General features: G+C 40.9%; 1 protein-coding gene across 6 annotated transcripts in view; it reads left to right on the forward strand.

Annotated features, from left to right (window-relative positions):
- Nucleotides 1-206: 206 nt before the first annotated feature.
- exoc6 (exocyst complex component 6) overlaps nt 207-15,573 on the forward strand; it is a 139,601-nt gene continuing 124,234 nt past the window's right edge. For 3 of the 6 annotated variants that reach the window (XM_062976153.1, XM_062976154.1, XM_062976155.1), the window contains exon 1: nt 9,480-9,622. In XM_062976153.1, the coding sequence (XP_062832223.1) occupies nt 9,540-9,622 (83 nt within the window). In that variant the 5' untranslated portion in view covers nt 9,480-9,539. Of the gene's footprint in view, nt 458-9,479; nt 9,623-15,573 lie in introns of those variants that run through there. The other 3 variants (XM_008115337.3, XM_003223776.4, XM_016995337.2) reach the window with 2 other exon arrangements.

A 15,573-nucleotide genomic window follows, 5' to 3' on the forward strand; every position in this document is an offset into this window, starting at 1 on the left:
TGGGAGTTGCTGTATAACTTCCCAACATTTCCAGGCTTTATGGCTATATAGAATAAATATCCAGCATTTTGATTGATTGCTTCTTGGCTACATTAAAATAGGTAGGCATGAAACAGATCTGGCGTCATAATAAGTCTGGGGTCATAAGGAGAAGGCTACTTATAGCAGGCAGGATGACAACAGCTGTGTCACATTTGTGGGCAGAATGTCTTCAGGACGCCCGATGTCAAATCAGGATTTGCTTTCTCCTTTTGCTGGCGAGAGAGCCTTTCATTCCGGTGATATTAAAAGAAGACAGTCCTCCCTTTATGCCTAGAACAGTTTAGTGCTTTACCATGGCTGCCAATGCCAGTCCTAACGCAGATGGATTTTGCGTGGAAGAAAACAAAGATAATGTGTATGAAACAGTCCTTGGTGAGATTAAGTACTTGGAGCTGCCCCTGGGAATCACTTTAGGGTAAGTATCCCCTGCCAAGAATGTACTTTATGCTCCTTCAGTTGGGTTTGTTGTAAAATATTCAGAGCAATTATACTATTTTTTCTTATTTTAGTAAAAACAGACCTAGTTATAAACCAGGTTGACATCCCAAAGCTGAAAATACATTCTTTGTTTTCAATTAATCATATTATTGCCATGAAAAGTGCTTAGGTTCAGGATGTTAAGACTGTTCTTTAAAAAAATGCTTCTCTCATTCCACTCTCTGATCAAAATATGTGATGGAATTATTTGTTTTAGGACTATCTTTGTAGTGGTATGGCTAACAGTTTTTTGCTAACAGCCGAAGTGTTGATTTATGACTATATATTTATATCTCTTATATCTTCTGCTCTTATGTTTGAGAAACAAATAATGTTGTTTTTTGGGGGGATGGGGTTGGACGTCATATATAAATTGCCTATTAAACATATGCATGCTTCTAGAGAAGTCTACATAATTAAATACAGAAATATCTGACATTTGTAATAGATAATCAACTTACCCTGTGTTAATATACAGCAATTAGCAACCAAAAAGAAGGCAAAGCTCTTCATATTTTGTTTGTCATAATGTATATCGAATTACATGGTATCATATTCAAGTTTATTTATAGTAGCTCATGGGAGTATTTTAAAATAACATGGCTGTACTTGCGTGTATCGATTTACGAAGACATTACGCTGCAGAAATGATTAGTATAAGGCTATTAATTTGCCCTGTAATATCTGTGCATCATCATATAATGTAAATAAGGTGGTGAAGCACTTTTTATATCAGGTTTTCATAAAGTTGTCTTAGAAATAAGAAAGGGCTGCAGCAGTCATTGTTGCATTCCTTTTACCTTTGCCAGGGTGGGAGTTTTTTCACTTAACCAAGAAACTCACTATGTGTGGTAGCTCAGCAAGCGACTGAGGATTTCCACCCCTCTTAACAGATTAGAGAGATGAACCAAAACTAACAAAATGAAGTTCAACAGGAACAAATGCAAGATACTCCACTTAGGCAGAAAAAATGAAATACTAAGATACAGAATGGGGGACGCCTGGCTTGACAGCAGTACGTGTGAAAAAGATCTTGGAGTCCTCATGAACAAGTTAAACATGAGCAAACATTGTGATGCGGCGGCAAAAAAAGCCAATGGGATTTTGGCCTGCATAAATAGGAGTATAGTGTCAAGATCCAAGGAAGTCATGCTACCTCTCTATTCTGCCTTTGTCAGACCACACCTGGAATACTGTGTTCAATTCTGGGCACTGCAATTTAAGGGAGATGTTGACAAGCTGGAATGTCTCTAGAGGAGGGCGACTAAAATGATCAAGGGCATGGAGAACAAGCCCTATGAAGAGCGGCTTAAAGAGCTGGGCATGTTTAGCCTGCAGAAGAGAAGGCTGAGAGGAGACATGATGGCCATGTATAAATATGTGAGGGGAAGTCACAGGGAGGAGGGAGCAAGCTTGTTTTCTGCTGCCATAGAGACTAGGATGCGGAACAACGGCTTTAAACTACAGGAAAGGAGATTCCACATGAACATTAGGAAGAACTTCCTGAGAGCTGTTCAGCAGTGGAACTCTCTGCCTCAGAGTGTGGTGGAGGCTCCTTCTTTGGAAACTTTTAAACAGAGGATAGATGGTTGTTGTATGTCTTTCGGGCTGTGTGGCCATGGTCCAGAAGTATTCTCTCCTGATGTTTCGCCCACATCTATGGCAGGCATCCTCAGAGGTTGTGAGGCATGGAGAAACTGGGCAAAGAAGGTAAATATATATCTGTGGAGAGTCCAGGGTGTGACAAGAGTCCTTTGTCAGTTGGAAGCCAGCGTAAATGTTGCAGTTAATCACCCTAATTACTAGCATTGGAAAGGTTTGTCTCTTGCCTGGGGGGCATCTTTGTTCAAAGTCATTAGCCATCCCTGGGGCTCCTCTGCCCTCAGAGTGTTGCTTTCCATCTACTGTTCTGATTTTTGAGTTTTTTAATACTGGTAGCCAGATTTTGTTCATTTTCATGGATGGCCATCTGTTGGGGGTGCTTTGAATGAGATTTTCCTGCTTCTTGGCAGGGTGTTGGACTTGATGGCCCATGAGGTCTCTTCCAACTCTTATTCTGATTTTATTCTATGATTCTATTATTCACTTTCAATGCATTTTTCTGTTTTCTCCATTCCTTTTTCCTGGGAAAAGATAGTTTGGTTAAATGCCAACACTTTGAGAGGGAAGATTATAGAGCTTGTAAAACTACAACTCCCATGATTCCATAGCACTGAGCCATGGATGTTAAAGTGATGTCATCTACAGCATTGATGCACTTTTGGACACAGTTGCATATAAATTACGTCATACAAACATGTTACATTCTGTAGGTTTGTTCTTAAGTTGAATTTGTATATAAATTGAAACAAGTACATTTTTAAAGTGTAACTCCAGCCACACCCAAACACACACATTTATATAAGCTTTTCATAGCATAGGGAAGGGTTAACACCCCTGCGGTGCTTGTTTTCCTGTCTCTGCCCCCTCTATCTGTGCTGGAAATTACAACCTCCTTCAAGACTCCTCTAGTAATTTATATAATCCTGTTGTTTACTTATTGTATGTTTGTTCTGATATGCAGCTTTCTTTCCTTGCTTTCCACCAGTATATTATACTATTAGCATTATATAATATATTGTATTATAGCAGGGGTCCTCAAACTTTTTAAGTGGTGGGCCGATTCACAGTCCCTCAGACTGCTGGGGGGCCGGATGAGGATGAAATAGTCCAAAATTAGGATTGTTGTTGTGTGCCTTCAAGTCATTTCAGACTTAGGTCAACCCTAAGTCTAAAGTTTAGGACAGGGGCCAGGTCAATGACCTTGGAGAGCCGCATCCGGCCCATGGGCCTTAGTTTGGGGACCCCTGATCTAGACGGTGTCATAAGACCATAGGTAAGCAAAGAGACCTCCAAAGGCCATCTAGATAGTCTCATAAGACCATCGGTAAGGAAAGGGACTCTCAAAGGCCATCTAGATGATCTCATCAGGCCATCAGAATACCATAGATAAGGAAAGGGACGCTCAAAGGCCATCCAGATGGTTTCATAAGACCATAGGTAAGAAAAGGGGCCCCCAAAGGCCATTTAGACAATCTCATAAAATCATAGATAAGGAAAGGGACTCTCAAAGACCATTTAGACAGACTCATAGGACCATAGGTAAGGAAAGTGAACTCCAAAAGCCATCTAGATGGTCTCATAAGGCTGTAGCTAAGCAAAGAGACCTTCAAAGACCATCCAGATGATCTCATAAGGCTGTAGCTAAGCAAAGAGACCTCCAAAGACCAGGTAGACTGAGGCTAACCTGAAGTCTGAAGTTTAGGACAGGGGCCAGGTAAATGACCTTGGAGGGCCGCATCCGGCCCACGGGCCTTAGTTTGGGGACCCCTGTATTATAGCATAAGTTATAGTATATATAATCTATACACATAACAAAAGTGAAAATATGTATATGTGTGGCTGGGATGTCCATTTACACAGACAAGCTCCTACCTCCACAAACAGCTATAGCTCCCACTACTCAGGAGCTACCAATGGCCCTCCCTCTAATGACATTGCAAGTTATGGAGAGTGTCGTAAACATGTCCAAAAGCCCTGCCAATGTCCTCCACAAACCCCATACTGCCCACCACTCAAGTGAAGGCTTTCATACGGGGACAATTTCATCCTAGATTTTCTGTTTTTCCTCCACCACAGACATCCCAGTGTTTTGTACTCTCTCCATTTGTGGAATTTGCATGACCCTGGCAACTGCTGCTCGCATAACCCTTTCCTATTTGTTTCTGTGGTACACAGCAAACAGAGGAATTGATCAGCAACTGAACATACTAGAGAGGTTTGGGGAGAATTCACCATGATTTTGAGTTGTAGGTACTGGGATGTATAGTTCACCTGCAATCTAAGAGCACTCTGAACTCCTCCAATGATGGACCTGGAACTAACTTGGCACACAGAACCCCCATGACCAAGAAAAAATACTGGAAGTCTTTGGAGGATTTATAGTTGTAGTGGAGGTTCTGTGCATGCCTGGATAAGAGGAAGCAGTTCCTGACTCTCTGGAGATACAAATGGAAATAAAGTCCAGAGCCTGATATAAGTACTAATTTAGCAGTCAGTTTATAGATAAATCTACATAGGAGGCCCCCACAGCCGACAAACTTTCTCTCTAGAGTAGAAAAACTGGGGGAAAGAGACTTTATCAAGTAAGATAAGCAAGAATAAAACCAGGAAGACAGCCAAAAATGGCGTCCAAACGGGAGCTGCAAAACTTTCAACAAATGATTACAGAGCTATCAGAGTCCTTGAATCCAAAGGTTGACATGCTATTGAAACAAATGAAGACAATACAACAAGATAATAAAATAATTTTAAAAACTCAAACAGACTGAGAAAAGATCGCAGGAAAATCAGGATGCAATTGCAGCTTTAAGACTTAAAGTGGCTGAGTTATCAGACAGACAAAGGAGAAAGAACTTAAGACTGTCAGGTTTCCCAGAACAAATATCTACAGAGAATTTACAAGTGGAATTAATATCATAGTTTCAAGATTTAAACATGGTTTTGAAGTGAATTGGCCTGGACATTTTGGAGTTGTAAGTGCTGGGATGTATAGTTCACCTGCAATCAATGAGAACTCTGAACTCCACCAAAGATGGAATTGGACCAAACTTGGCACACAGAGCCCCCATGATCAGCAAAAAATATAGGAGGTCTTTGGGGGAAATTCACCTTGATTTGGGGGAGTTGTAGTTCACCTACATCCACAGAGCAACATCCCCACCCTCCCTTTACATATTATATGGGGTAGATTGCCTATAGCAGGGGTCCTCAAACTTTTACAGCAGAGGGCCGGTCCACAATCCTTCGGACTGTTGAGGGGCCGAATTATCATTTGGGGGAAAAAACCGAACAAATTCCTATGCACACTGCACATATCTTATTTGTAGTGCAAAACAACAACAATAACAATGAAAGAACAATACAATATTTAAAAATGAAAATAATTTTAACCAACATAAACCTATCAGGGTTTCAATAGGAAGTGTGGGCCTGCTTCTGGCCAATGAGATAGTCAGGTTAATTAGGATTGTTGTTATTGTTGTGTGTCTTCAAGTCATTTCAGACTTTGGGCAAGCTTAAGTCCAGAATTATTTATTTAAGTCCAAAATCATTTACTACATTTATTTACTACATTTATATCCCACCCTTCTCACCCCGAAGGGAACTCAGAACAGCTGTATGTACATACAATATATTATATTATTAGCATAGCACAATATTAGCATTGTACTATATTGAACTATACCACTATACTGTAATATTATATGTAATATATAACATATAATTATTATTATTATATGATATTATTATTAGTTTTGTATTGTATAAAATGATAATATTATTATCAATATTATATGTATATACAATATATTATATTATTAAAACTGATATAAACATATATTATAAATGAGGGCGGGGGCCAGGTAAATTACCTTGGAGGGCCGCATCCGGCCCCCGGGCCTTAGTTTGGGGACCCTTGGCCTATAACTTCAGCCTTGATGGATCTGGATCTAACTTGGCACACATACCTGATATGCCGAAATTTGATTACTGGAGAGGTTTGGAGGGAACTGACCTTCCTTTCTGGGACTTGCAGTTCACACCCACAACCAGAGAAATTGTGACAGCCTCTGATGATGGTCCTGGACCAAACTTGGCACTCAGAACCCCCATGACTAACTCAACCTACTGGAGGCATTTGAGGGGACCAACTCATCATGGTGGGAGTTGTAGTTTACCCTGCAGCAAGAGAGCACACTGAACCCCACCAATGATGCATCTAGAGCAAACTTGCCCAACATAATAAATTTTAAGTACTGATGGAGTTTCTGGGGGGTTACTTGGCATGATGTGAGCTGTAGTTCACCCACAACCTTATGCATTTTGTAAAATTAAAAAATCAACTTTTTCAAACACCGGATACCCAAGTTAGTATTATATATAATATATAATATAATAACAATATTATTATTATATTGTACTATATTATTATACCATAACACGTATACCACCAGTATGTTCTACTATTAGTATTATACAATATATTGTATTATAACATAAGTTGTAGTATATATAATATATAATATATAATATATTACAACATTATTAATATTATATAAAATATATTAGTATTATTATATTACAGTGCTATTATTTCTATATATATATATATTTTTAATTATCATGTTGTAAATGTTTGTGATGTGTTATGTTTACTTGAGTTAAATTTGTGATTATTTTTTTCGGTCAGTTTTTATAATTTTATATTGAGATTGTTTTATCCACTGTTTAGATTTGTTATTTGTTTGTTTTCGGCACTGAACGGTACCTATTGATCCATTCACATTTGCATGTTTTTGAACTGCTAGGTTGGCAGAAGCTGGGGCTAACAGCGGGAGCTCACTCCGCTCCCCGGATTCAAACCGCTGACCTTTCGGTCTGCAAGTTCAGCAGCTCAATGATTTAACCCACTGTGCCACTGAGGAGATAGGGCGGGTTATAAATAAAGTATAATTATTATATTGTATATTATTTTTTATTAGTGTTTTTTCCAAGAAAATGATTCAAGAAAAAAAAGTAGAAATGACATATAAAAACAATAACATAACATAAACCTTGTGCTCCCCAATAGAAATAGTCAATAGAAAAAAAACCCCCAAAAAACAAAGAAAAACAAATAGACAAAAAAAATTAAAAAGGGGGAAAGAAACAAGAAATGACAGGTAACATGGAACCACATATATAGAGCGATGTGTGAATATATATATTATGTGAATGTATATATATATATATGTCAAACCTTTCACCTCTGCCCCCCCCATTACATCCAGCCTCCACATTTATGTATATACTTTAGATTTGTGTTTTAAATATTATTTATTAGGAGTATTAGATATCAAAGAAAACAAAAACAAAGAAAGTTTATTTAAGTATCTGGTTACAGCTGCAAGGATGGTGTATGCTAAGTTATGGAAAGATAAAGACACCCTGAAAATTAGCAGGTGGTACACCAAATTACTCGAAATTATGAATATGGATAGGTTAACATATCTATTATCAAACAATTATGGCAAACCAAAAAAAACAAACAAACTGGGACTCTATCAAGGACAACTTAAAGAGTATGAATGTTAAAATTCTGATATTGTATATTATTAATAATAATATATAATATAATATTATTACAATATATATATATATATATATATATATATATATATATATATATATATAAAACTGTATTGTATAATAATAATAACATATTGTTATTGTATTGTATATACAGAGGGGCTCCAGGCTGATGCTGCAGGAGACACAATGGAGCTGTGTCTTCCTGGCTGCCCCCTGTTCATTCTGTAGCCTCAGCGCTAATTGAATAGTTATTGTATTCTAGTTGGAATTCCGAATAAACTAAGGATGCTGCTGCTCAGTTGTTTAGTCGTTTCCGACTCTTCATGACCTCATGGACCAGTCCACGCCAGAGCTCCCTGTCGGCTATCGCCGCCCCCAGTTCCTTCAAGGTCAAGCCAGTCACTTCAAGGATACCGTCCATCCATCTCGCCCTTGGTCGGCCTCTCTTCCTTTTTCCTTCCATTTTCCCCAACATCATGATCTTTTCCAAGCTTTCCTGTCTTCTCACGATGTGGTCAAAATACTTCAATTTTGCCTCCAATATCCTTCCCTCCAGTGAGCAGCCGGGCATTATTTCCTGGAGGATGGACAGGTTGGATCTTCTTGCGGTCCAAGGCACTCTCAGGATTTTCCTCCAGCACCAGAGTTCAAAAGCATCTATCTTCCTTCGCTCAGCCTTCCTTATGGTTCAGCCCTCACATCCATAGGTTACTATGGGAAATACCATTGCTTTGACTATGCGGACCTTCATGGCTAGTGTGATGTCTCTGCTCTTCACTATTTTGTCAAGGTTGGCCATTGCTCTCCTCCCAAGAAGTAAACGTCTTCTGATTTCCTGGCTGCAGTCTGCATCTGCAGTGATCTTCGCACCTAGAAATATAAAGTCTGTCACTGCCTCCACGTTTTCTCCTTCTATTTGCCAGTTGTCAATAGGTGTGGTTGCCATAATGTTGGTTTTCTTGATGTTTAACTGCAACCCAGCTTTTGCACTTTCTTTTTCCACCTTGGTGATAAGGCTCCTCAGCTCTTCCTCACTTTCAGCCATCGGAGTGGTATCATCTGCATACAGGGCCGTAGCCAGAAAAAAATTTTTGGGAGGGGTTTTGAAAATTTGGGGGGGGGGTGAACCCCTGACCCACCCACCCACCGGGTTCAGACCTGTTAATATCTGCTTGAGATAGTGCCTGGAGTGACTCTTAATGTTTTACGTCTTATAGACTTAGCATGGGGATTTGGTTAACCAGTTAAAATTCATGAGTAAACCAGGTTTTTTTTTAACCTGAAAAATTTCGGGGGGGGGGGGGGTTGAACCCCTACCCCCCCCCCCCCCCCCGCTACAGGCCTGTCTGCATACCTAAGGTTGTTAATGTTTCTTAGAATCATAGAATCATAGAATCGTAGAGAAGCAGGAAAATCTGATTCAAAGCACCCCCGACAGATGGCCATCCAGCCTCTGCTTAAAAGCCTCCAAAGAAGGAGACTCCACCACAGTCTGGGGCAGAGAGTTCCACTGTTATTTCCACCTGATATCTCATGTGACCAGTGTTGGGATGCTCTGCTCAGTTCGCATCTCATTCCCCCAGGTGATCAGGTCTGGATCCTGGATTGCCTGGGAAGGGAATGCCCATCCGGCCTTCCACCTGCAGCAGGGGAGACACACTCCAGGGAGGCTTCCCCGCTCTCTGATTGGCCCTGCTCCTCCAGGCCCCGCCCCCGCCCGCCTTTTTTTACACCTGCAGGAGGGGAGACACGCCCGGGAGGCTTCCCGCTCTCTGATTGGCCGCGTCCCTCCAGGCCCCGCCCCCTCCCCTCCTTGCTCCGCTCCCTCCCCTCCCTCCGCGGCAAAGATGGCGGAGAGCCTGCCAGAGCACGAGCGGATCCTGCAGGAGATTGAGAGCACCGAGACGGCCTGCGTGGGGCCCACCTTGAGGTGAGGCATTGGCCGCGGGGAGGGGAAGCGAGGGAGGGGCCGAGCCGGGCCAGGAAGCGGCCTGGCAGCGGGGAAGGCGCTCCGGCAGAGCCCTTGCCTAGTTTCCCCCCTTCGCCCTCTCTTTGCAAACAGCAATTGCAGTGACAGTTCCTCCCAAGGCAGGCGCGCCTTCACCGCTGCTCCCAAGACCAGGGAAGGAAGGGGCTCTTCTCTTCCCAGACTCCTAGGTTGTGTTTACCTAGACTTTGCCCCTTTCACCTCTGCCCTTTTGCAGGGTTTCCTCTCCAAAGGGCGTGACTGTAGAATGAATACTGTTTTGACACCACTTCCATGCTATGGGGTCCTGGGAGCTGCAGTTTTACAAGGTCCTGACCAAAAAAAGAGGTGATCTTGACTACCTAAAACTCCCAGGATTCCATAGCATAGAGCCACAGCAGGGAAAGTTTTATTTTTTTGAAAAGCCATTTTCATTACGTACATAAGACATAATAGCACGGTCTGTAATAGCAGGGTTTTTACCCTGCATGATCTCCAACCAAAAGGGGACTCAGACCACCTTCCAGTTTCGCAATACTGTTCAATTAGGATTATTCAATAACTCAGTAGGTTTGTTGTATGTCTTTCGGGTTGTGTGGCCATGTTCCAGAAGTATTCTCTCCTGACGTTTCGCCCACATCTATGGCAGGCATCCTCAGAGGTTGTGAGGCATGGATAAACCTCTGAGGATGCCTGCCATAGATGTGGGTGAAACGTCAGGAGAGAATACTTCTGGAACATGGCCACACAGCCCGAAAGACATACAACAACCCTGTGATCCGGGCCATGAAAGCATTCGACAACACAATTCAATAGGGTTTTTTTTCGTGTCAGGAGCGACTTGAGAAACTGCAAGTTGCTTCTGGAGTGAGAAAATTGGCTTTCTGCAAGGACGTTGCCCAGGGGACACCTGGATGTTTTGATGTTTTTACCATCCTTGCTGGAGGCTTCTCTCATGGAGCCTTCCCGCATGGAGCTGGAGCTGATAGAGGGAGCTCATCCGCACTCTCCCCGGGTGGGATTTGAACCTGGCAGCCTTCAGGTCAGCAACCCAACTTTCAAGTCAGAGGCTTCAATAGGTGGCCCAATGGGTTAAACCTTTGTGCCAGCTGGACTGCTGATCTGAAAGTTGCCAGTTCGAATCCACGAGATGGGGTGAGCTCCTGTTTGGCAGCTCTAGCTTGCAGGACATGAGAGAAGCCTCCCAGCAGGATAGTAACACATCCGGGCATTCCCTGGGCAACGTCGCTGTAGACGGCCGAGTCTTTCACACCAGAATGGACTTACAGCATGTTCTCAAGTCGCTTCTGACACAATAAAAAAGTGCAGTGCCACATTGTAGCACAGAAGCATATAAAATACATACGTAACACATTAAGCATTGAAATCCTAAAACAGAGGTCTTCAAACTTTTTAAGCAGAGGGCTGGTCCACGGTCCCTTAGAGTGTTGGGGGCCTGGACTATAGTTTTAAAAAAAATACAAAGAAATTCCTATGTACACTGCACATGTCTTATTTGTAGTGCAAAAAACAAAACAAAAAATGAAAGAACAAAACAATATTTAAATATAAGACCAATTTTAACCGACATAAACCTACCAGGATTTAAATGCAAAGTGTGGACCTGTTTCCTACTGATGAGATAGTCAAGTTAATTAGGATTGCTGTTGTTGTGTGCCTTCAAGTCATTTTAGACTTAGGGCGAGCCTAAGTCTAAAACTGTGGGCGGGGGGCAGATAAATGGACGGCCACACGGGTCACGGGTCTTAGTTTGGGGACCTCTGTCCTAAAACAATCATATAAATACATTTAAATAAACTGTTAAAACATAGCACTTAATCCCATAGTCGTAGTCCAAGTCAAATTTGTTTATATTAACTCCATGGTGGCATATTGCACTGTGATTGAACTACCACCCAAATGCTTGGTTTTACAGCCAAGTTTTAGCTTTCTGAAAACCAGGAAGGAGGAAGCTAATGTAATGTTGTTGGGGAGGTAGTGCCATAGCCGAGGGGCCACCACTGAGAAGGCCCTATCCCTCGTCCGCACCAGTTGCGCCTGTGAAAGGGGAGGGACCAAGACTGAGATCCCCAGAAGCTCTTAATGTCCAAACCATTTCATAGAGGGAGATACGTTCGGACAGGTAAGCTGGGCCAGAACCATTTAGGGCTTTATAGACTAAATCCAACATTTTGAATTGTTCTTGGTAGCAGACTGGCCATAGGTGGGGCTGGAAACAGCAATTTGAATGGCATCCTGCTTCTCATCAAATGTGAGGAACACAACCTTGTCATCAGCAACATGCTCTAGAAAAACAAGCACTGCCATAGAAGCACCCCCAGTTAAAGCATTAGCATTTCTTAGACTATGTAATTACACATGCCAGAGACTGCCACGATGTGCTTTTCACAAGAGCCATGACAGGCTCTGATAACAGCTGGACAGACCACAGGTTAATCTGATCCATGATGGCCATCAAGATCGCCCCCACATGAAAATTCCAAGGAAGAAAGACAAGGTGAAAAATGAACATCCATGCCCTTCAAGAGCCCTCCAGATGAACCCTTCTTCAGACAACACTAAAGGATCTTCTATTTCTAGAGCACCCTGAAAATATTGAGGAACCTTGGAACAAACTGAAGACTTCCATCATCACAGCCTGCGAAGAAACCATTGGATACTAAACTAAGAAACATCAAGACTGGTTTGACGAAAATGACAAAGAGAGAGTTTGGCAGCCAGTGGAGCTGAGGTAGCAGGGGGATTGTATGTTTCCTGTACATCACTCCGGTGAGCAATCTGACTGCCACCTGTTGTTTTATTTGAAGCTTCTGAACAGTCTTCAAAGGCAACCCCACGTAGAGTGTGTTGCAGTAGTCTATTTGAGATGTAAAAAGAGTGTAGACAACTATGGCCTAGTCTGGATTATCTGTATGCTGAACACATCATGTGACATGTGGGGCTTGATGAATCCAAAAACTTAAAAGGTTCGCCTCTGCTTATCAATGTTGCCAATTTGAAAAAAAAGGCAAAATAAATTATAAATAAATAAAGTTGACCCTTTCCCGTTAGAAACCTTGGAAAGTAAGGACAAGACCATCAGGAACCTAATAAGGGCCCTGAAAAAAGCGGTATTAAAAAGGTAGTGGATCTAGTGGAACCCAACTGAGAAATAACAAACTGTGACAAGATAAAAGACAAAGGTAGACAAGGGAACTGGATATTGTGGTTAGACCTGTCCAGTAGAATATATTTCTATAAAAGATACATATTAAAACTTATTTCTGTAAAATACATATTACAAGATATAAAACAGGGATGAAACAAAGGACACGTGTTTAAAATTCATGCTTAAAACACATTTTATATCATAGAAAATTTCTATATTATCTGTTCATCTCTTTAGGATGTTACTCTTTTTGCTTTTTTCCTCTTTTTTTCTACCCCTCACCCCATACCCATACCACATTTCCTCTATATCTTTAACCATGAATACATTTTTCTTAGTCTTTGTACATTATTTGCATTGGCTTCACCGCTTTGTATCCATTCCATGTAGGTCAACCATTTCTCTTTCATTTCTTCTGTCTTGTCCTCCTGGACATCATCTCGAAATATAAGTGCTATCATGTCTGATTGGACTTGATCAAACAAATAATTATTCCAATATTCAATTGTTTTATATCTTTCCTCCATGGTAGTGAAAGTGGTGTCAAACTGTATTAATTCCACAGTGTAGATGCCGAGGGAGGAACAGGCAAAGCAGTCTGTGGTTATGTTGTCCAAACGTGCATCCACGCACGTTGGAGACAACATTGTCTGTCATTTATAATGTGATTGGGGATGGCATTTAATTTTGTTGTACAATGTACAATGACAGTAAAGTCATTCTATTCATGGCTCCTTTGCAACTGAATCCTGGGATTGTAGTTTGGTGAAGCCTTGGCACACTTTGGTAGAGAAAATTTGTAAAAATATGGGTGAGTCTGCACCATAGAATGAATGTAGTTTGGCACCACTTTAACTGCCACTGCTCGATGCTATTGGTGGATTTTACAAGGTCTATCATGTTCTCTATCAAAGAATACTGATGCTTCATCAGACTACAACTCCCAGGATCCCATAGCATTGGGCCATATAAGTGGTGTCAGACCGCATTCATTCTATAGTGCAGATTCACCCCAAGTCACCTGGCCTTCGAAGATATGTAGAAAGTGTCTCAGAAAGTATCTCCTGAGAATTAGAAAACAGAAATAGCTCCAAAACAAGCTTTCCCAGACTCTTTGCTTACACCAGTTGCCTGTGGTTAGAGGCTGTCAAATGACAACTGAAACACCTCTTGCTTTAGAGAAAATGCTGTTCTAAGGCCAAGGGAAATGCCAGAATGGAACAGAACATTTTTATTTGGAAATCTGAAACCACCCAAAATTGTCCACATGTGTATCTGAGATAGTGTCCTTTGCTTTCCGGTTGTTCAGTGTAAACAAACCTTACGTCATACACAAAATTATTAAAAATATGTATAAAATTTCCTTTGGGTTTCATTTATGTTTCATATATACTGATACGGATCGCCTGAAAGTAATTGTATACAAAATATTTTAATTCATTTTGACATGAAACAAAGCTTATGTACATTGAATCACCAGAAAACAAAACTGTCACTACAGGCTGAGCGTCCCTTATCTAATAATGCAAAATCCAAAATACTCAAAAAAATAATAATCTAAAATTGCTTAGCCGGATGGCTGAGCTAGCAACTGCTTTTTGGTGATTTAGTGTAAACAAACTTTATTTCATGCATAAAATAATAATAAAAATAGTAGTATAAAATGACCTTTAGATAGAAGGTGTACAACATAAATGAATTTTGTGTTTAGACTTTAGTCCCATCTGTACAATATCTCATTATGTGCATACAGTATAGGAAAATACAGGTATTCCAAAATCTGAAAAAAAAATGCAGAACACTTCTAGTTGCAAGCATTTTGGATAAGGGATAGCCTCATAGAGACATGATTTCTGGCTTTCCTATTGAATTGTTTTTTGCAGTTGCTACTGGTCAGATCTTTGGGGTAGGATCTATATTATAGGGATATTGTAACAAGTAGAGGGCTTTTGAAGGGAGCCCCATATCTCATTTTCCTTTTCTTTGATGCTGATAGAGCTTCAGCTTAATGATCTCCAATTATCTTCTCCCTCTGGGTGAAGCAATTGTGCAGCGTTATGAAAGACGCATGGAGTACTTTTTATGTAACCTGCATGATGAGGTTGTTTGCATTTGGGTATCTGTCAAAGCTGGTGGGTGTGCCTGGCTATTTGCTAGTCACCAGACTTGTAAATCAGCTTCCTTTGTAAGTGGTTAGTTGATCAAGTTTACATGATTGGCCTGCCTCTTTTTTTAAAAAAACGACTGTGTTCTGATATGAAAGATATCCTTTGTAATGGAACAGGTCTGATATTCTCACTGGTGATTACTTCTTGCCACATTAGTAGTTGGACCTGTCTTTGGAGATATAAGGCGAGCTCTTGGATGGCTGGAATGGTTTTTGCATATATATTGCGTGGTGAATATCTAGCTTGGCGCACGCCTTCTTCTTGGTATCGTATAACAATTTTCCATGAGGATATAATGACAGTTCCTTGTAGATCTGATTCAATACAGTGACATAACATTATCATATGTCATCGGTATGTTTGCTCCAATATTAGTCATGTTAATCTGGAATATTAGTATACAAAGGAATCCTGTAGCACTTTAGAGACTGAGAGAAATAAGTTTATAGCATAAGATTTCATGGACTAAAGGTGCATCTACACTATAGAATGAATGCAGTTTGATGCCACATTAATTGCCAAGGTTTAATGCTGTGGAATCATGGGAGTTGCAGTTTTATAAGGTTTGTAGCCTTCTC

This window comes from Anolis carolinensis, chromosome 3 (assembly GCF_035594765.1).
Source record: "Anolis carolinensis isolate JA03-04 chromosome 3, rAnoCar3.1.pri, whole genome shotgun sequence".
Lineage (NCBI taxonomy): Eukaryota > Metazoa > Chordata > Lepidosauria > Squamata > Dactyloidae > Anolis > Anolis carolinensis.